This window comes from Nematostella vectensis, chromosome 12, assembly GCF_932526225.1.
Source record: "Nematostella vectensis chromosome 12, jaNemVect1.1, whole genome shotgun sequence".
Classification (NCBI taxonomy): Eukaryota; Metazoa; Cnidaria; class Anthozoa; order Actiniaria; family Edwardsiidae; genus Nematostella; species Nematostella vectensis.
This window is the reverse complement of record NC_064045.1, coordinates 6,298,988-6,320,658: the sequence shown is the minus strand read 5'-3', so window position 1 is coordinate 6,320,658 and position 21,671 is coordinate 6,298,988. Positions and strand designations below refer to the sequence as shown.

The 21,671-nt window shown below is 43.3% G+C and overlaps 3 protein-coding genes across 6 annotated transcripts in view; all 3 read left to right on the top strand.

Annotated features, from left to right (window-relative positions):
• LOC5508301 (fibrocystin-L-like) overlaps positions 1-7,551 on the top strand; it is a 45,082-nt gene extending 37,531 nt beyond the window's left edge. For all 3 annotated transcript variants that reach the window (XM_032377074.2, XM_048719370.1, XM_048719371.1), the window contains 6 exons: positions 188-513; positions 973-3,210; positions 3,717-3,878; positions 4,422-4,608; positions 5,484-5,768; positions 6,300-7,551. In XM_032377074.2, the coding sequence (XP_032232965.2) occupies positions 188-513; positions 973-3,210; positions 3,717-3,878; positions 4,422-4,608; positions 5,484-5,768; positions 6,300-6,499 (3,398 nt within the window). In that variant the 3' untranslated portion in view covers positions 6,500-7,551. The remainder of the gene's footprint in view (positions 1-187; positions 514-972; positions 3,211-3,716; positions 3,879-4,421; positions 4,609-5,483; positions 5,769-6,299) is intronic.
• A 1,679-nt stretch (positions 7,552-9,230) lies between these two features.
• On the top strand, positions 9,231-18,692 carry LOC5508290. Of its 2 annotated transcripts, none has more exons than XM_048720298.1 (4): positions 9,231-9,338; positions 16,765-17,009; positions 17,480-17,588; positions 18,109-18,692. In XM_048720298.1, exons 1-4 carry the CDS (start codon positions 9,257-9,259, stop codon positions 18,390-18,392), a joined length of 720 nt encoding a protein of 239 aa, XP_048576255.1. In that variant the 5' UTR covers positions 9,231-9,256; the 3' UTR covers positions 18,393-18,692. The 2 variants fall into 2 exon arrangements, with proteins under 2 accessions (XP_048576255.1, XP_048576256.1); XM_048720299.1 differs by lacking the exon at positions 9,231-9,338 and adding an exon at positions 15,153-15,397.
• Positions 9,383-11,724, top strand: LOC116615456. The gene has a single exon (XM_032377075.2). The coding sequence runs from the start codon at positions 10,488-10,490 to the stop codon at positions 11,280-11,282; it is 795 nt and encodes a 264-aa protein (XP_032232966.2). The 5' UTR covers positions 9,383-10,487; the 3' UTR covers positions 11,283-11,724.
• Positions 18,693-21,671: the final 2,979 nt, after the last annotated feature.

Sequence of the window (21,671 nt, the reverse complement as noted above, 5' to 3'; positions counted from 1 at the left end):
TGCCATTCTAAATAATGGCATCCTCAGCCGTTTCCAGGCTCAATATCGGAAAATTTGTGCTTTCTTTTTTATCATCTTTTTGTCATAACATCCTAAACCACTTATAGTTCACAAATTGTTCATTCTTATCATGCAACACCGGGTAGAAAAATGTTTATCATATGATTAAAGTAAATGCTTTGCACAGGTTCCGGCGACGCTCTGGCGGAACTCAATGGTACCCTCACCGTAGCATTCGCCAACGGCATCGCAGCCTTCACGGACCTCAGCGTATCCCATAGTGCATCAGGCTATATCCTGGACTTTAGCGTGTCTTATCCGCTGAACGCCAAGTTTGCTGTCTCGAGCAGTGCGTTTACCATCAGAGAGAGGCTGTTGAGCTACGTTGTGTCTGTTCAGCCTGTGGGCGCAAACAAGACAGCGGCTTTCCGCGTGCAGCCTGTGGTGGAGGTTCGTGATGCTGTGTCTGGACAACTGGTGGAGAACACCGGATGGAAGGGACGAGTATGGGAGGTAAGGAACGCCACAGCAATCAGTTTTACGAAAATGCAGCTGACTTCTATACTCTCTTAGTCAGCAAAATCAATTCGTTATTTAATCAAATACTAACAGAAATGATAACGATAGAAAATCGTATCCCAGCTATTGCAATCAAAGATTTTTTAATTCAAATTTAGAACGAAGTTGCATAAAGATTATGTTGTCAAGTCTTAATTAAGTTGCTTAAAAGCACAGGTTTTTCTTTTATTCATTTGCGGCAATTAGTCGCTGAGCCACCAGCAATTTTTTTCTGCTCCATCCACCCTATCACCGATCGGTGCCAGTTAAAAAAATCCGTCATTGTTTTTCTTATTTTTCTATTTGTTAATAATCCACTATTATTTACAAATAATTCAGTATTGTTGAATATCGCTTGGTATGCTGCATTTATTGAAGTGTTTGATGACCTTTATCATCAATTCATCTTGCCAGGTGACGGCAAGTATCGCCGATCCCATCAAATACCCCGGCAACCTGAATGGTACCACCACAGTGCGGTTCACCAAAGGCGTCGCCCGCTTCACCGACCTCAGCATCGACACCCCCGGCACCGGGTATGTCGTGAACATGACCGTGTCGACCACGCCCTCGTCCATGTACCATGGCACCGCCCAGACCGAGGAGATCACCATCGAGGAGCCCTTGCTGTACACAAGCCGCATTGAGGCCATACTCAACCTGCAATACGAGCTGACTAACGAGACATTGGTGGGCGTGACCGGAAGTGAGCACAAGGCGCACCTGGAATTACGCATGGACAGCGGTGTTATCCTGAAAGTCAATGACTTCTCGCCTTACGCGAACCTGCTAACATTCACATCTAGTAACCCGTCAGCGGTCGCCGCCCATCCATCATCCGGGATCCTGACCCTCAATGCGCATGACAACAGCAAGGTCGCCATTAGGGTGGTGGCTTCATCTAATGCCAGTATCGCAGCCTCGTTCTCGTTCTACTCGAACCCTCAACCGGATGTGGGAGAAGTCGATATTGGGGAAATTATCGGACCCGCGATGTTTTCGCTCAGAAGTGGTCAAATCTGGAACATGCCCATAAGAGTAAACCCAGGATCTGGTCTTCTAGCCATTCACATCGAACTCAAATTTGACACCAGCAAAGTCCAAATGGAAGAAATCACCACAGACCTACAATATGCGCACATGGGAAATACCATTACCATATTTGGACCTGTTGATGACGCCAACAGTCTAGCTACTGACATTGGCACTGTCAAGGTCAAGGCTTTGACCACAGGTATCCCGGAAATGCTTCTAAATCACTACCGCACGGTGAATAAGGAGTTGGCCATCAAACCCACTAAGAGCGCTGCAGGTCAATGCTCCTCTCTACCGAAAGGTGATGTGAACTTTGACTGTGCACTGGACATTATCGATGTTGCGTACATCAAGGGCTACGCTATGTATCTGAAGAACGGATATTTGGGCTCCGTGATGGGCTCCGTGACGGCAGCTCAAAAGAAGGAAATGGACGTTGACTGGAATACCAAGGTTGAGGGTCGAGATGCATGGTTCCTGGCAGAAGTGTACCTGGACAGAGCAAAGTTTCTGACTGAGCTGGCTTTCAAGGTGCCTAGCAGCAGTCTTCCGGACTCTGACAGCACCAAGTGTAACCTGGAATTTACCGCAAAGTTCCTGGACAAGGATGGTTCTGCAGTCGATTCAGGTACCCTGGAAGTGTACTATGACTTCTCGTACCCTACATTGATTTTCCAGGAGCATATTAAAAACACCCCTTTCACAGTTGGATCTGTAGCCGCTTTTAAAGACAAGACCAAGTTTTTTGGAGCAGTGATCAAATCTGAGGACTCCAAAATCCAGTCAGTGAACTCCAAGCTCAAGGGTAATGAAGTCGGGGTTTCTATTATACAAGTCGTTAAAACAGGATCCACAAAACACGTGACACCCATGTTCAGCCCCAGCTCCTCCGCAACCACAGCAGGCGTTACATTGGAAACCGGTGTTGAGCTAACACTTACAAGCGGTTATACCCCACAGCGCATGCTCAACATCGAGGAAACAACCAGTAACTGTAAAGATCCCGAGGAAACCCACAAATGCTTGTTGATTTTCGATGGATCCTTTAAAGATGTTGTTGATGATCATGAGCAGTTCAAATTGTCTGTCGAGAAGGCCCTGAAAGACAAGCACCCAGATTGTAGCTGTAACTTTAACGTTATCGAGGTAAAAGAAGGCAGTATCCTTGTAACCGTCAACGTAACCATGGCATCATCCCTTAAGGACACTACTTTGACTTCCCTTTACACAAACGTCAAGAATGGCATGACTGTCACACATAATGGTCACACAATCACCACAAGACCTTATATGGAAGTCAACGGCGAGAAATATGTGCCACAGTCTATGGAAATCGAGGAAAGTGGACTAAAAACGACGTACATAATTGTTATCGTTGTTGTTGTCGTCTGCTTGATAATTCTCGCAATCGTTGCTACAATCTTCTACCGCAAGAGAAAGAGCAAGACCAAGGTGAATCCACCTTCTGCGACAGATTTGAAAGAGGCTCATGATAATGAATGGGACCCTCAGCTAGAGTACAAGATTCCTTCCAAATCATCGTTACGCACATCTGCTGATCTGGACGACGATGAAATCGACGCCATTTCCTTGGAACACATGGATGTGGGGGATACGGTAAGAAAGTTGAACAAATAATTAAACTAACAACAAAAACATGAGGACAACAAAAGCATCAGCATCAACATAAATAAGCTAAGTTGATGTTACTACGGGGAATGCTTCACTATATTTTAATCAATTGATATACGGAAAGTACAGGCTGTATAGAAACAGATCCGTAGCCAGGGGTTCGGGGGCTCAGGAGAAACCCCCCACTTGACTGGAAGTTCCTCTCAAATTAATAAGAAAAATTAAGTACAACTGCGAGCCAGAACGAGCTACCTAAAAGAAAATCAAATGGGTAAACGAAATCCCCCTCCCCTCCCTCGCTCAAAATTCCTGACTACGGGTCTGTGAAAAAAAACTAAACTTATTTCCATGTCTTCCATGGGCCGCGGTTTACACAATGCACCATTAGAAGAGGGACTAAAAGTAGTCACATAAATGGTAGAAGTCGATGAGTAGCTGTAGCCGCTTTTAAAAAGAATCCATATAAATGATGACCACTAATCATTTCTTAGACGGTGATCTCATCTGTCAATCACAAGCCCCGTATTGTCAAGGCCTTCTCAACTCATGCTACAACACAGAGTAACTCACCCCTCCCCCTTGCCTTGGATGCGAGGCGACAATCTGCAACACTGACGCAAGACGACAATTGTGATGACAGCGCTGAAAATCAGGTGAGCCCACGCGCATTGAGCACGAATATTTATTGGAAATATCCTGAAAGCATTTTATATTTGACATATTCTGGATAGAATGATATGTACACCAAAGTGTTATATTTTGTAGTGCTGGATTCAAACGATAAATAAACCATTTGCCTTAGAATGGCTGCTTAAAAAATCGTTTTTTTATTCTGTAAACTATATAAACGACCTTGGAATACATCCTTAGAATGGTTAGTCACAGTACGACGTTTCACTTCATCTCAATCACTTTTTTTCCAGTCGTCTGTAACAAACCATCCCCAAATCTATTCATGTACGAGCGGTGTAAGCAGGATTTTTAACAGGAGGGGGCCCAAAAGGGACTTTCAATGAATTTTCCTCTTTATTTGAGATAATGCCCCATACATTTACTGTATTTTTGGCTGCTTAAAGGAGGGGGCCCTAGGTCATCCCCTAGCTACGCCCCTGCGTACCTCGTGATCGCAAGGCAACTGAGTTTGCAAATCCTTCATATGTAATGAGCATTTGCTGACTTGTTAAATTTGTCGTCAGTCCGGACACCTCCAGGTCACGCCCCAGATGTTATACGGGCTGAGAACTCCCTCCCCGAGTGGTAGCCGTGGTTCGTTACCGAACACAGTGGAAGCGAATGATGATGATGATGAGGTAGATCTGGCGGAGTCTGGCCAAGAGGAAAAGCTGACGGGAGTCGTCATGAAAGCCATGAATGAGAACAAAGGTGATTTGCTGTTTGCCATCCATGCCACCATCTGAAAGCATTTTTTTATATCATGCTTTAAAAGTCAGGCGCGCTCTCAGGATTGGCCGATAAGGGAGGGGGGGGGGAGGGGTGCGCAGTCTGGGTATTATATGGAAAAAGCATAGTATTTGAAGATTCCTTAATAAGAAAGGTCCCACTTTTTGGCTGCCGAAGGGGGGGGGGGGAGGGGGGTGCACGCATCCCCCTGTGTACGCGCCTGAAAGTAGGGAAAAAAGACAAGACAGAATCCGAAAGGATATTATGCGATGGAACACTTCACTTTACTAGTTCTCAGCTACGTAAACACCTCATTGAAACCTTTGGGTTATTTAACGTAAAGCCGAAATCGTACCAGTTTACAGTTTTCTTAAAAGAACCATGCTGAGAAAATGCTGAGAGCAAAATATCGTTTGTTAGTGTTAGAAAATGCAGAATCAAATTGTTATGTTGTTATTGGTCATCTGTGCAATTATCAAAGACTTCATTGGGTACCATATCCTTGTATACAAGGAAAAATAGCCTTTTCAGCCTTAAAGGGCTCCAACAATTTAAATGAAACAGTGTCAATTGAAAATTTTGCGCTCTTGTAAAAAGAATATACACCTATTTTAAACAACGTTGAACTCGGAAATCATACGCTACCCATGAAGCACCCGCAGTGCTTCATGGGAAGCGTATGTTCACAGGGACATGAACATGATAAATTTCACAGTTTTTGATACCCATAAAGCACTGCGGGTTACGATACATTGATTCGCCGAGTGCAACCTTATTTGAAATGTATATTGTTGAGAATGGTGACGGATAGCGGCAATCATAATGATTAGACTATTTCATATTCATGCCTTTTGCAGGAGAAAATCGCATGACGTTGTACCGTGAGATGTCAGTCAACATATTGCGGCCAAGTATCGAGCACGGAAACCTTGCCCACAACGTTGGCACGGTCAATGCCAATGTCTTAGGGAGCCTTGAAGAGCTAAGGCGTGACATGCGTGACGTCATGTCACACAAACAGGCGTCACGCTTCGTGTTCGTCGACAGTAAAATGAAAGTCATCGCCCCACGTCGCGAGGGACTGGTGATGGTTGGTGATGTGTTCAAGAGAACTATCCGAATCAAAGTCCTTCATGGAAGAGGTACAGTCCATGATATTATGACAGTCAATGTGATTTGGGTAAATCCAAAAACTCATATGTTTAAAATGCAATTTGACACTCCAGAAATCAGATGCCTTCGAATTATCTCATCAACCAATGCTTTAAAGAAGGGCAATCACGCCGCCATTTTATGCTTCCGCTCAGAGTCACACAAGAATCCATTTCAATCGGCTAATTCAAGCAAGTAACTGAGAAGCTTTCAGTCAAATATCATTGATAAAGTATTAGTCTTCAATCGTGGATGGTTATTTTGATTTTTTTCTTGCAAATAAACCGTTGTATTTTCAATTATAAACAATAACAAAGGAGAAGGTGACTGACATTATTTTAAGAGCTGCAAATCTCTATCTAAATATTTGGATTTTACGACTTTTCCCTATTTGATTCCATTTTTCTGATTACGAAGTGATCCCGCAATCCTCTCTAGTTCCTTAAGACTTCTAGCCCGATACCAGTATAGCCCCGATTTATAGACGATCTCCGGTTTGACGATATCTTCTTTAAACTCAGAGCGAATCAACGACTTTTGTCCATGTGGTCTTGTCGCCAATCAGCGCTGCCAGGAGTGTGACGTACAAGGCTACTGCAGCGATGCATGCCGGGAGGAGGACAGCATCAATCACACGACTCGATGCAAACTGGACAAGAAACAGCAAATCCAGGCCATGAAATTCGATAGCCTTGGGAAACTGAAGAAAGGGGGAGTGTGAGCACTGGGATGTATAGGATAAAGTATTTCCGCACTCGTTTGAACTTAGATAAGCGCATGCGCTCCAGTGAGAATCATAAAATTACGTACTCTTGCGTCTTAGAGAACCATCAGCCTACATTCTGCCCCTTTAATTGGAAGATCCTATCCTTAGTTTGTGTTCCGAGTGTCTTGCGTAATTTATATCCCCATGGAGCGTAATAGAGAGAGACACACTTTCAAAGACATACATACAAAGATCACATAGAAAGATCCATAACAAAGGATACTTTGATATATTTTGTATCATGTATCCAAGCACTCTATTCAAATATCATAAAAATGCATGGGCTATAACTTTATGAATTTGACACGTTTGATAGCCATATGGGAAACAAATTATAATTTCAACATGTGAGGCTCCCAGTACCATCCACTTGCTAGACATGGCAACAATACGCGCGTTGAATGAGTGTGGATCTGTAGATAGACAACCACAGGGGCTCATAAGTAGGGGCAATCAATTTCCTCACATTCTTGTATTATATAAGTGTCACGGCGTTTCCTAGGATCAGGCTATTTTTAGACGCGCGGATTAGCCAATCAGATGCGACCTTAGTGCTTACGTTTTGGCAGAGCTCAACTGCACGCGCAGTCTCAGACAAAAAGCTATGTTTTCTCTTCGGTACTTTGACTTTTGTTGCTCTCTTCTTCAATAATGAATCCGACTTTACCTACGAATCTAAATTCTGGCTTGCAATTCTTTTGTTGAACAAACAAAACCGAGGGATGATAGATAAAGAAATATTCTTCTTAACTGAAATTTGCGCGTGCTCGTGCAGGCTCACGTCACTAGCGCGCGCGACCAACGTCAACGTAGCTGATTGGCCCGTTCGTGCGCGCGCGTCTAAAAATAGCCTGATCCCAGGAAACGCCGTGACACTTATATAATACAGATGATTGCCCCTTCTTATGAGCCCCTGACAACCACTAATATAGTGGTCATACACACGTTTTTACAGTTATGGTGCACAGATCATTGCGTATGTGACACAATAAAAGTTTTATCACAAATTGTTGGTCGTGTTTATTTTTATTGGACACTCACTACCCTGCCTTACCCACACATCGTAATGCAAAACGGCTCATTATTTCATTAATCGATGAATTTGGTGTATAGAAATGTTAATCATTGATTGATCATGTCTTTAGGTACTGATTAAGACCCTGTCCCCACGTATCCGTTTTCATTTGAAAACGCAACGTTTTCGTTACGGATACGGGTATCTTCCACACGGAAACGCGAAAACGATAATCAAAAACGGTACGATTTGAAAACAATCTCCAGAGTGGAACAATTTGATAACGATACCCTTTGGCTGCCGTGGGGACGGACGAAAACGGAACCTTTCGAAAACGATGGCGTAATAACTCAGGTCCAGTCCACTTGGCGCGCGAGTACGCATGCGCTGTAGAACTTATTATTGTTTTCGTGGGGACGGGTCGTATCAAAATGAAAACGCTTCGTGTGGACGCGAATCTTTTTGAAAACGGAACAAAAAGGTTGCGCTTTCAAACGAAAACGGATACGTGGGGACAGGGTCTAAGATATAGGGGGTTGATTGGGTGAATATCCAACCCCTTTGTGAGTAAAAAAATGTCACTTTGTTTGAAGAAAATAAATGTCTGAGGGACGGGAGGTACTGTCCATTTTCCTTCGCCTGCTTTACTTTGCTGACGCGACAAATCCGATTCATCGCGAAGCATGTAAGATCTATGAAGTGACTTACCAAGGACCACTGGATTAGTTATAAGCCGTCTATCCGGCCATTATCCACCCCCATTTTGGATCCCCCCCTGATGGTACTCCTAAGGTTTCGATACGGATATCTTACAGGGTCCAGAACAAAGAGTTAAAATCCAAAATCTAATTTTAAAGAAATATTTCATGTAAGCCTCGCCATTTCTTCAATATTGTAGCAGGTATGGGTATAAATTTAATTTGAAAATGACCCCACACCCCCACCCTTGTATTGTCTTCCACAGCTGATAAGAGCTTATTTCTTTGAACGACTATTGATAGGGCAGACTCTTTTCCTTTCATACGGGTATCCGAGGTGTCTTACTCAAAATAACTAATACTTGTAATGGCCCGTGTAAGAACTAGGAATCTAACGGCAAATGCACGCGTGTATGTCAAAAATGCCTTTGTTAATATTCAAAATTTGATTGGTCAAGACAAGAATTTACAACAAGAAGTTACACGTAAAACTAAATGTCGCCTAATATTTTTGAATATTTGAGTTTTAGGATTTATTGGTATGTGTAATATGGCTTATTAGACAAATCTAACGTGGGGAACCTTGTGAAAATTATTCAAGCAAAAACTATTTGTTCTTTCTTTTTTCGATTGGTTCGGAAATCTCGGATAAGATATATATTAGGGAGCACATGTTTCATGTAATTTCCTCAAATTCCCACTTATTCTATATCTTGTGTTTGTGTGTTCAGTACAAAAAATATCCTTCGTGGGGAAAGCTTTTTGCGGCACAATGGGACTTCGCTTAGTTCTTATACGGAGCTTTACTTATACACTTTGCGTGCCCCAATGCAGTAGGTTTACTCTATTCTCTTTTGGACAGCTAATGGTTTCAGATGTCATTCTCTACACCATTGGTCTAAAGGAGATAAGTTAATCTGAGACTCCGGTTACAGGTTGATTGAATATTTAAATAGCAAAACGGTATCTTGTGCAACGATAACAGAGTATCAAGAAACAATGACCTCACAACCAATACCAGTCGAACATAAGAGCTTTACTTCTTTTTGTACGACAGGCACAATCGGGATTTATAGTACAGGTGAGTGAGTCAAGCTGACTGTGAGCTCGTGCAAGCTGAATAGCAAATCACAAAATTTATGCAATATGTTTGGTTCCCGGGAATGATTCGTTTTAATTTCAAATGACACAAAAGACATGTATTTTAATCAATCACAAAGTAAAGCTTAACTAAAGAATGCTCGTACCTGTGATTGCTTCTACTGGTTTCACTTCAAAGAAATTGATTGTACACATAGATAACTACACTATAAATCAATTTGTTTGTGTTTTGCATAGTACAAACTATTCAATAATAGGTTTAGAATTCAAAGCAAGGTTATTAGTTGTACAGGGTGCAATGTACCCGTTCATCAGCAATGCAAGATAAGAGGCCATTCGTTTGTACGAGCAGCCTTTACATGTAGATGTAGCTGCGGCTTTACTCGGCGGAACAAACCCTGAAAGCGAATTTTCCTATGCTAGCAGATGCCTTTTTCTTTGATTTTTGCCAATCGCCAGCCCAGCGAAATACAAAGAAAAGAAGCTGGAAACGGCGTTTGAAATCACTTTATCAGCCGCCATTTTGTTGTTCCAAGCAGCTAAGGGCAAGTAGAAAAAGGCATAGTTAAATCGCCCTATCAACAATTCCTTTAGGATATGGTTAGCCAAATACCAGCCTATATTCTTAGATGAATATTTTGTATAGTTTCATCAGTAAATATGCAAATAATGCAAAGGAAGGCAAAACTAAATGAGAGGCTGAGAGAAGCCATGTTAGAGAAAACCCTCGGTTTCATGCACCACCACCAGCCTTAAGTTGTTTTGCTGGCAAATTAAAGTCTAATTCAAAGCCCCTAATAGCGCTTTTGTCTAACGCCAGCCCCCTTCGTGTCACATGGCAATTATCACCGCTATTACCAAGCCTAAGTACTCAGAAAATGTGACGTAATGGACCTTGAACAATACCTTCCATTAGAGTTGTACAATAACAATTTGAAAGTACAAAAACCCACAGATATCTCTATCTTCACAGCTTGTTCTCACCCGATTCAAGTGCTTAGGGTATTTTGGTCATTCTGATGACAACAGTGGGTTAATGCTAGGAATTAAGAAATTATGAAGCCGTGTCAACGGTTTGTACCTTAAAGTACATAATCCTTAACAATCCTGCGTAAACAGATCAAAAAGGATGGATTTGGGAGGCGGAATGTTTACACAGGATGACCTTATCACGGAACTTAAGCTTCACAACAAATCAGTGTTGCTAGTAGGCGAGAAAAATACCACGCAGGGGAAGACTGGTCTCCGTTTGGCGCAACTTGAAATGGACTTCAAGACCAGTAATGTGTCGGCACCACGATTCAGAATACGACGACAAAGGAGTCGTACTTTGCCGTTAATTGAGGATGTCAGTGTGAACGGTGGCGCAGCGGTGAAAAAGAAACCAGTTCGGTTGACAAAGTCATTGAACTTCCTAGACGAAAATGAAGCCAGGCGAAGTCATACTTCTAGAAGAAGAACTTATACATCCGGAGCTATATCTAAAGATGTCACATTTTCTAAAAATATGACTGCAAGGGCATTGGCGTCAAGTAGTACGAGCTCTATGATGGAAAAAACGCGTGACTCGCGATTATATGACCGCCGACACACTCTTATATCATCTAAACGCAACTCACTGGATGTACCGCATGAAAGAAAAAGCTCCATTGGTTTTGGTAGCCGCAAATCAATATCAAACGGGGACAGAAACGCGCTATTTACTATTGTTAAGGCGCGCTCACTAGCACTAAAATGGTACGGCGGCGGTTCTCGAAAAGAAAGAAGGAAAGCTCCGAGTAAAGTTCTACCTACAATCGGTGATACCGCCAAAATTTCGCTGTGTAAAGCAAAATGCAGTCCTCAATTTGCTGAAGTGGTGCAACATCTACAAAATGACACTGAAGATCTGGAAGAAAAATTAGAAATTCTATCGCTTGAATAGTGCGTTTTGAAAAAAAAAAACGCGCAAGGAAGGCTCGAGAATGACATAAATACAAATATGTCTTTCATCGGCTCATCTTTAGCTGTCGTTGTACTAATACAAAATTTGATGCGACGAAGTCTATAAAGTGTAAAATAATTGCTAACAATATAGAGCCTTTGCAAGCTAGTTTATTTATTTCCCTAAAAGACAACAAATATCCATATATTGCAAATTGGATACTGGAAACAATACAGGCAGCATTCTTAGCTCAGTTGTTTTTTAGTTAAACATTCATAAAGATGAAAGCGAATGCAATTTTAAGAATATAGCAGCTTTAACTTGTATAAAAGTAAAATATGTATATACATTAAAATTTAGTAATCAACACTTTTGGAAGATTTATTATTTGATGTACGAGAAACTTCCTTGGCAACAAAATATATAAAAACACGTTTCAGCACTTTTGTTTGTACATCTTGTGTACATAGGGTTAACTAAAAGTTTATTCTGATCTTGTCTCATCAACCTTTTCATCCATCTAACAATGAAGGAAGAATTTTCCAGAAAACATTTTTTTTTAATCTGGAAGATCGTGTGGAATCGTTATTGCGGTTTTATCTCAGTACCCATTTTTGCCGATAGCAAATGAGGAGATACAACTGCGATAGATGAAAGTCCAATTTAAAAGCGCCATGCTCGCGACTCTGATATACACATTCATTGTCAATTCCTAGTAAAATAATTATCTCATTGTTTTTATACTAGCTTACAGTCAGATAAACGTTTAACGTCGTTTTGTTTGGTTTTCTTTATCACGAAATCCGGTGCAAAGATCTAATGATGGCGGGTTAACCTTACTTATTATTTTTTTTATGAAAGTTCATTTTTTGATTAGGATGTTCGGCTTCACCTGATCTTAGGCCAAAAAGACCTAATCTCAGTTGCACCTTGTTGGAATATAGCTCAGCCCTTTCTCATTTCGGGGTGCTCATCCGGGAACGGTTTTTAAAAGTATGCATGTTTTTTTTTTTAATCAAAACATGCGTTACAGTTTCTGATAACTATTTTATATAGTACACAAGCGAAATAACAAGTATTTAATCAAAACATGCGTTACAGTTTCTGATAACTATTTTATATAGTACACAAGCGAAATAACAAGTATTTGTTTTAAATTCGCATTTATCGCAACAAGCGCGACAGTAATGTGCTGATATTCTGGCGGCTCGTACAGGAGCGTACAAATTGGATGGGGCGCAACCCCCAACCCTCCCCCCCCCCCCCCCCCTCCATGGCGACCAAAAAGTTGAGTCATTAAGGAATATTCAAATACTAGCCTTTTCCATATGATACCTATGACTCCCCTCCCAGCCCAGCAAATCGTGGGTAAGCGCCTGCTTTTCGTTTGACCGATCTTATATAATTACGTTTATGTGCTTGCGTTTATGTGCTAAGCGAAACAACCTATTATATTTTAACTAGTTATATTTGTGTAAATTCCACCCTACTCATCTCATACAGGCTCGTACCCAAGAACAATGGTGTTCTCTGTTAAAACTCTGACCACCCGCGAAAAAAAAAATTACTGCCTTTGCAGTATCTCCACGAGACGTTTATTGTTTATTGTCGGATTTTGCTACATAACAGATTGGTTTAACTAATGCTTTATAGTTTTGTAAACAAATAGCACGTTTATTGAGAACCGAAAGTGGACCTTCGGCCGTTGTGTGTGTGTGTGTGGGGAGGGGGGGAGGGGACTTCCCTGCCCCCCCCCTTCCCCACCCCCGGGTACGAGCCTACCATAGGCGGGACAAGGGGCCTCATTAAACCCTTAGTATTATGAAACCGTTAGTATTTATACGGCTTTAGCCTAAGATTTTTCCTCCATGCCCAAGATTTTTCCTCCATTTCCCAGAAGCAAGCTTGCTGCCATAGAGTGTATGAAGTGGATATTAAAAACCATCATTACTTAAACAACATAATTTATTTAATGCCTTTTCATTGTTCTATAATTCGTGTTTGTTTGTTGGACATTTCCTACTTTCAGTGTTGATGGTGTTTCGCGAAATAAAAGTCATACTTTAAAAACTTTACACACTTGGTATCTTCAAATCATTCCTGAATAAAGCATTAGGCTTATTTTAAACTCAGGAAGCAACTGGCTGAGTCATTACTTTTACCGAAAATAGACTATTGTGACACTGTTCTTTTTACTCTGCCAGATTTTCTTATTCAGAGGCTGCAACGCCTTCAGTTTTTTTGCCGCAAGTTTCCTGACTGGACATTTTGTCAGGGACTTCCAAGCCATACTCAATTTAACCGTGTTTCCTGTCCATAGAGATGAACCTTGAGGCAGCTTTGGGCAACTTTTGCCAACACAGGGAGGTCGATGGAAACTCCGGGTAATAATTCCAAAAGGTTGGTTCTGGACGTAAGCGCAAGCGCAAGAACATAAGCGTAAGCGGAAGCGCAAGAGAACGCAACTACTTGATTTTCCTGCGCTTGCGCTGCCTCGACCTGTTGCGCTTGCGCTTGCGTTTTAGTGAGAACCAACCTTAAAGCCCCATGTACCATATTTATTGGCATCTGCACTAGCAAGTTTTCATGTGTGACAATTTTTAATTACCAAGGGAAAAAAACGCGGTGATACTAGATACTAATCAGATATTAATCAGATACTAAAAACGGTCAGCGGGGTACTTCAAAAAATTTAAATTATAAAAATAGCTATTTAACGAGTAAAATCAGCTCAGAAAGGCACTATGATTATGGTTTCTTAAATCATTTACAACAACTTCTGTAATTTGTGTGTATCCTAGACTAATGTCTGATAAGAATATTTTGTCTGGTTTCTGGTTTAGGCGCTTGCACATTTCTATGCAATACACAAAGAAATAAGTATAATATACATTTCTAAAATTTTTCAAACAGCAATGTAACGTTTACTTTTGTTCTTTTTGGCGACCGACATAATGAATGTTGTCTACGGTGAAGACCACCCAAGTGGAAGTCACGCTTGGATCACGCGCTTGGACGTCACGCCTGCTACATCAACTACAGTAACTGCTCTACATGGCACTTTTACGGAGAGTTAAATATAAACTGGACTTAGATCTGCATCAGTTTTTGGTTCAGTTCAAACAAAAACAAAAACAAAAAAGAAAAAAGAAAGAAAGAAATGTTGCTACCTAGCTGCTATTTATTCCTACCTGGCTGCTACTTATACGAACAAATCCAAATTCATTTCCCCGTATTTTTTATTCAGTTGTTTTATACTATGTGTATGTGTGCGATCGCCTTTTGAATATTTCACACTAGTGGTGACTGAAATAGAAATTTAGCCTCAATCCGCTAAATAGCGGTTTGTTATTATCGATCCCCCCCCCCTTGCTTTTAGTTTCTGTTTAGTATCTGTTTAGTTTCTGATTAGTATCTGTTTAGTATCTAAGAAATTTTAGTATCTAGGATCACCGCGGTAAAAAAATTGTTCTAAAATGTTCTGCGGTTAATAAAATGCTGAATTAAATTGTGTCCATAACAATAAATATTATTATTTCTGTTGAAAGTTTGTGCAATTCTTTTCCAATTCTTCACTATACTAACGCTTAATAAAATAAAATGAAATACTACTTTTAATGAAATACTAAAGCTTAATACGATATGTAACAATTTCTGCATTTTGTTATTTCTTTCTTATTTTTGAAGTTAAAAAAAAATTCATAATAGTCTTAAGGTTACAAAGAAGACGCAGGTGAAGCAGCAGGGGCGTATCAGGGGCACGGGCCCCCCTCTAGCAGCCAAAAATACAGTAAATGTATGAGATATTATTTAAAATACAGGAGAAGATGCCTTGAGAGGGCCTTTTGGGCCCCTTCCTGTTTAATATCCTGGCTACGCCACTGAGCAGGGCCTTGTTGTCAAGGCTCCAGGGAAAACTAATTTAGTGTATTTGTTTTCTTTTCTTTTCACAACGCAAAATTCCCTTATTTATAATTGATAACTAAAACATTTTCGCCTTTGATTAAATAATTAAAGAACTCCTACATGACAGTCTATGCACTGTGCCAAGCGAGACATGCTTCTTTTTCCATGGACCTTCATCTTGGCTTACTTCTTGAATTTTCAAGAAAAAGGTAAATTTCCTTGCTGTTTTAGACAAAAATGCTATATACACATAAAAAAAAAACAGAAAGAAATGATGCTATACACAAGAAAAGGCAATCTTCTGTTTTTTGAAGACTGCTATACTCAAATGGAGAGGTTTCTGTTTTTCAAAACAATACTCAGAAGAAGGAAAAAAAAGCCTTGTTTAACGAATGCAACAAACAAGAGATACGGTTTCAGAAAAAGTGCCACAGCACAGAAAAGCTACGACATACAAGAAATATAAATACGTAGGTGAGGTATCTGTTTTTGAAAAAATATGAAAAGAACGGTCTATCGTTTCAAAATTCTAAACGAGATACGGTTTCATACACAAAATAAAATAAAAAAAGGTCAAAATAAGGTTTCTGTTCTCCCTCGCTATACTCAAGAGATGTTTCTGTAGTACAGCATCATTCATACACACAAAAGGATTCTCTATTGTGATATAAATACGTACACAAGATATCTCTGTTCAAGTATTTCTAAAGGATTTCTAAGGACACACTCAAATCTTCATGCTCTTATTCATGAAATAAGTTGGGGTGTTATAATGTATCCGCTTTTGAGTTTTTTCCCTAGAAGCTCAATTTTGTAAGTTTAGATAGCGTCTCTGTAATTTTTCTAACGTTCTAAGTATGTTAATGAGACAAGGCTGGCAACTTAATTCTGACTACCTCACCTTCACCTATGCCAGAGTTTAACTAGTACAAAGATACTGACACCGATGCCTAACATCGAAACGTAACTTGTAGAGCTAAGCGGAGTGACATGCGGACGGTAAGAGGACGGGGAATTTAAACAGTTAAAACAGTCCAAGGATGCCATTTGGCCAGCTGCTATGCCCCGATCATTGGCAGAAGCTAAAATTGACTCCAAAAGTCATTTCTCGCTGTTTTTCTCGATGGGGATAGTCCCGTCGGTGTTTTCGTTCTGCCAAAACTGAAGCAAAATCCACTCCTTTTGCTAAAGGGAGGGTCTGGCTCAGTGACAAGGGGGGAGGGGGTATTTTTTTTTGTTACATATGGCTTTCTGGCAGCCCAAGGGGGGGGGGGGGGGGTTAAAACCCTTTAACCCTCCCCCTAGATCCGCTACTGATAGTATCTCGCGCGCATACACCATACACCAGTTACACCAAAAAAGGCTGCTTGGCGTACACGAGCTTCGGCTAGCTTGGAACACCTTTCTAGTCAGCTTTTTGGGTGGCAAAGTTGTGCAATTTGCTAATTATTTCGCCTGTTGTACCAGCGATGCTGGGAGATGCACAAGTACTTATGCATGTTGTGTTACATAAACATTGATATATTCAGCGTTTGTTTTCATTCTTGAGTCTTAATGGATGGAGTATTTTTTTTAGTTCGTGGATGCAAAATTGTCCCGTGGTTCCCCGAGCTCAATGGAACGTGGTTACAAAATCACATTATCCAGAACCTCACAACACCGACGTCAAACCAATGCCAAGTCAAGTGCTTCGCGAATGAAAGCTGTCGATCATACAATTTTTGCCAGGAGCTGGAGCTTTGCCAGCTCAGCAACTCGGATCACGTGGAACACCCGGACGACAGGGTGCCGAGGGAGGGATTTGTATACAAGGGTACTAAGGTAACGGATAAACACTTAACTTACGGTGCGTGTCAACATGCGTGCTTGTGTTTGCCTGTATGCGTGTGTCTGCCTGTCCACGTGACTGCTTACTCGTGTCTGCCTGTTACGTCCCTGCGTGCTCACCTGTCACGTGACTGCGTGCTTTGTTTGAATACCACGTGACTGCGTACTCGTGTTTGCACGTCAGGTGACTGCGTGCTTGTGTCTGGATGCCACGTGTCTGCCTGTCACGTGTCTGCGTATTTGTGTCTATCTGCCACGTGTCTGCCTGCCATGTGTCTACCTGCCACATGTCTGCGTGCTTGTGTCTGAATGCCACGTGTCTGCGTACTTGTCTGCCTGCGTGGTGCCAACATGCCTGCTAGCGTGTCTGCCTGTACACTCTCTTGATGTTTTAAAGACTATTGTAATATATAATAGAATATCCATGTACACTCTCTTGACTTATTATTTGGTATATCCTATAGAATGCTTGCGCGTCTGCCCCATGTCTTTCTGGCCTTCTCTGCCAGGCGGACTTTGCTCACGACTCGTACATATGTGTGTGCCCTGCTGACCAACCGGACTGTCTAACACGTAAGTCAAAGAAAGAGTCCAATATTTCAACTCACTATTCAAACCTTATTGAATATTCATTATTCTTCTGATGACGTCATTAGAATTATTTAAGGAGATGTTAATGAACTAACTGTGTTAGTTGGCAAATATTCAGTATTGACCGAACGTCGCGCCCTCTCACTCACCCTTCTTGCTTCCATTGACATCTTATCACATCAAGTGCTAACAAGGAAACAGGAGGGCTAATGTACCTTACCATCACCTTTATTTATGTTTTTTAATTGGATAATGCATAAAGTTTTAATAAAAACAATATACTTATAATTCTTCGTGACCTCGAATCAGGACGGACCGCGGAGTGACTCTGCCTTAAAGAAATCTTGATAAATGCGAAAATTTGGTTGTGTCTCCGAAATATCAGTATTTGGCGGTTGGCGTAGTTCATTGTGCAGTGCCCAGAAAAGAAGCACAAATCTCTCCAAAAACAATTTGATAGTAACAATTTGATTTTTTATCTTATCTCTCTTTTACCTTTTAGAGACGTCAATAATATGTCACGACGAAATGGTGGACCTGTCCTGTCCTCAAGGGGCTGTCTTGGACATCCAGTGGGCCTTGTACGCCAGGTCCGCCCGAGAACCGTGTCCCCATTCAGCGAACCGCATCTGCACCGTACAATATCCCCAGACCCTCGCCAAGGTCCAAGAGTACTGCCAGGGGAAGCAGTCTTGTAGTTTCAGGGTTAATCATATAGACTTGGTAGGGTTCGATCCATGTCGTAATGTTTTCAAATATCTCGAGGTTCGCTATGCGTGCAAGTGACGTCACTTTCTGTCAAGCATTACTCAGCGAGGAAAGCGACCCAGTGCTCCTCGTCCCTTTGCACAGCACAGGATTTCCAATGCTTGAAAAAAGTCCACATTCCAAAAATAGCCTAAATGAGATCCTGCCCTGCATTGTATTGTATTTTAGATAAAAGGTAAAATGTCACCTTTTACTAGGTGCGTTGCTTGTAGTAGAATTTGACAACATTGGTGACTTTTAAAATCGAAAGGGCTGCCATGTGTTTTTCCCCTAGTTTAAATGCATGTAATGTTCATCAATAAATAGAAATTCAAAGTCTTATCTTGTTCTCGCTTCTCACACAAGAAAGAAAGAAGAACTATAATCTATGACGCAGCGTTTTTAGAAGATTCTAGTGTAACATTGATTCGAGGTGATATTGGGGGGGACCAGGGGGTTTCAGAGAAACTAGTGGGAGGCGCGAATCGCCCCTCCGGGCCTCCCAGCCCCGTCTCCCGTCTTAGGCCTGGGAGGCGCGAATCCCTCCTCCGAGCCCCCCAGCCCTGTCTCTATATATCAAGCGTATAATGTTTTACGTACATGAATAATTAAAGCAATCGTTCATGTAGGCCGGGCGCGTTTCACGTACATGAATAATTAGTGCAATTGTTCATGTAGGCCGGGCGCGTTTCACGTACATGAATAATTAGGGTGTAGGCCGGGCGCGTTTCACGTACACGAATTTTTGGGGCAAATAGCGAAGGTGCCGGGGAGGGCCGCGAAAACGAGGAGGGCCGCCAACCTACGGAGCGCGGGATAATCGTTTTTCGGCCGTAAATTCAAAGCCACTGGCGTGGCGTTTAAACCTGAGTTCTACTCGAACACCTCGCTCCCGAACTCCTCGCGAATTTCTCGCAGCCTCTTTTTCATCTTTTCGCGTGCCTCCAGGAAGGGGCCCTTTCCCGCTTTTTTATCACGCGGTGCGAGGCCGTGTCGAGCTCTGATAGCGGCCTTGAGCGTGTTGTATCTCTCTTGTACCCAAAGTATTAGCCGAAACTCATCGTCTGAGATATGCCCGTCCTGCAGAGCCTTAGAGACCAGCTCGCTGATCGAGTTTTTATTACTCTCCGCTAAAACCATCTTGTCTTCGTGTTTAGCCACCTTGCTCGTAAGACCCCTAGAGACTACCCCCGCGCCCGCGCCCACGATACCGACCAGCCCAGCGACCCCTGCCAGCGGACCGCCGATCAGAACCCCTATCCCACTCAAAGAGACCCCCACCCCGGCACTGGAGAGCGCCCCTACAGCGATGCCGGATACCACAGACACAGCATGGGTAACGGCAAAGGCGCGCTTATACTTCTTCCGCACCTGTCGATAATGCGTTATCTCATTGTCTAGAACCGCCTGAGTGTCACATATTTTCTGAAGTCGGAAACTTTGCGCGTCGCCGCCGATGCTTGCCAGAGCGGTAGGCGTCATGTGCGTTTGCGGGGGGCAGACGCTGGGAAGCGAGGGGTATATGGCACCGCTGCTAACGTCGCTGTTTGCCATGCTTGTTATGTCGGACCTAGGTTAGCTCTACAGGCTACAGGCTTGCCCTTAAAGTCCACCCGGTCATCCCTTATCCATATTCGGTTACTCGAGACAAACTCAGAGGAAGATGCTGCGACACAAACGGGGATGTCGGGCCCATAGACGACTTTCTCCTGCGGCCTCCCGCGGGTTTCTAGGCAAGTGAGAACGTTTGAAGGCTCGTCTAAGGCGAGGCATTGCGAGCGGTCTACGATATCGCAGAAGATGTAGAGGGCCTCTCTGGGGGCTCCCCCAGGTGCAGTGCGAGGCCCCGCCCCCCCAACTGATCGTCTTTAGCCTCCAGGCCAAATAGTGCGCAAAGCCCGGCGTTCAGGAACACAATGCCATTGGACATGAGCACGATCTTCCCGGTGAGGGGATCCAGCTTCTCGGTCAGAATCTTGCTTTCAGCGCGGTTGATCGTTTCCACTATGGACTCGGACGTGTGGTGCCGGGCTGGCAGAGTAGCGATGGGCGGGGGGGCGGCTATAGTCGTTATCTGATGCTCCCGCTCGAGATTATACCTGCTGTTAAACAGCGAGCACTGCCGGAGCGCCACGAAGCGTGGGCGCCTTATCGGCTGCTCGAAGAAGAGCGTCAGTTCGCCTCCGGTGAACACAGCATGTAGGACCACCATTGTGTTGAACATAGCCCGCCTTAGGGCTGAGCATGGATTGGGAAGGCTGGCGGATGCTAAACGAGGTTCCCCGAAGGAAGGAGGAGGAGACGAAGAAGGCGGCAGTTGCGGCGGGAGCCTCTATAGCCGGGCATATCAAACACTCTATAGCCGAACAAGTCAAAAAACCGGTTTCCCTAGGTTTCCCTAGGTCTCTGACCCTCGCGCAAAAGCTGCTCTACGCCGTACCCGCGACCCCCGTGGAGAGCACGGCCTCAGACATCACCCCACTACTCACGCAGCTGGAGATACACGTGGCTGAGGACAAATCATTCACGACTAGGGTCCGAGACATATTCAAAGAGACAGTAGTCACGCACAAGTCCGCCAAGGAGTCTCGCCGGTGGCTATCGGAGCCTTCCTATGGGTACTGGCCACAGCAACTCAACTTTGCGGTCTGGTGCGCAACCGCCGGATGTGGGGTGTCCCTAACTGACCCCACTTTCGCCACGCTCCCCTCTGTCATCAGGGGATTTCTAAGGTTTCACGTCTACTTTACCACCCGGAGGATACTCTACGAGCTCGGCGCCCCACTGCCTGGCGACAGCCCGTTCACGCAAAAAGGTAACCCCTACAAGAAGGCCGCTTTCGAGCGTCTATGTATAGAGTTCAGTTTGCCGCGTAAGCCGGACTTCCGATGGAAAGGCGGGCGGAACCACGGGCTAGGCGATGTGTTTGTGTTCTACCCAGGGGAGGGGTATCGCAACGTGCACGTGATCCGTGGCTACGACACGGCGGCGGACGAGTACCCGAGCCACCTCAATCTGTTTAGCAACGAAGGTGGGACGTACAATAGTGGGAAGCAGGTGGGTTACATACGCAACGACGACCACGGGGGCGTGCAATATAGCTGGTTTGCGCCTCCCAAAGGTGAGGGGCTGACAAAAGCAGGGCTAGGAAGACTCGATCGCTCGGTCGAGGCGTTCGTCTACACAGTGCTTGGCGCGCAGGTAAACGTCCGTTCCTCTATCGCGGGGGCCGGTGGGCCGGCCATGGAGGCGCAGGCGGAGTTCACGAAGCTGCTTGAAGACGCGATCATAGAAAACGACATCGCTCAAAGCGTGCAA

Coding starts and splice junctions, on each gene's coding strand:
- LOC5508290 (XM_048720298.1), top strand. CDS start 9,257: ATGACCTCACAACCAATACCAGTCGAACATAAGAGCTTTACTTCTTTT. Junction 9,339..16,764: donor AATCGGGATTTATAGTACAG/GTGAGTGAGTCA, acceptor TATTTTTTTTAG/TTCGTGGATGCAAAATTGTC. Junction 17,010..17,479: donor TTGTATACAAGGGTACTAAG/GTAACGGATAAA, acceptor TATATCCTATAG/AATGCTTGCGCGTCTGCCCC.
- LOC116615456 (XM_032377075.2), top strand. CDS start 10,488: ATGGATTTGGGAGGCGGAATGTTTACACAGGATGACCTTATCACGGAA.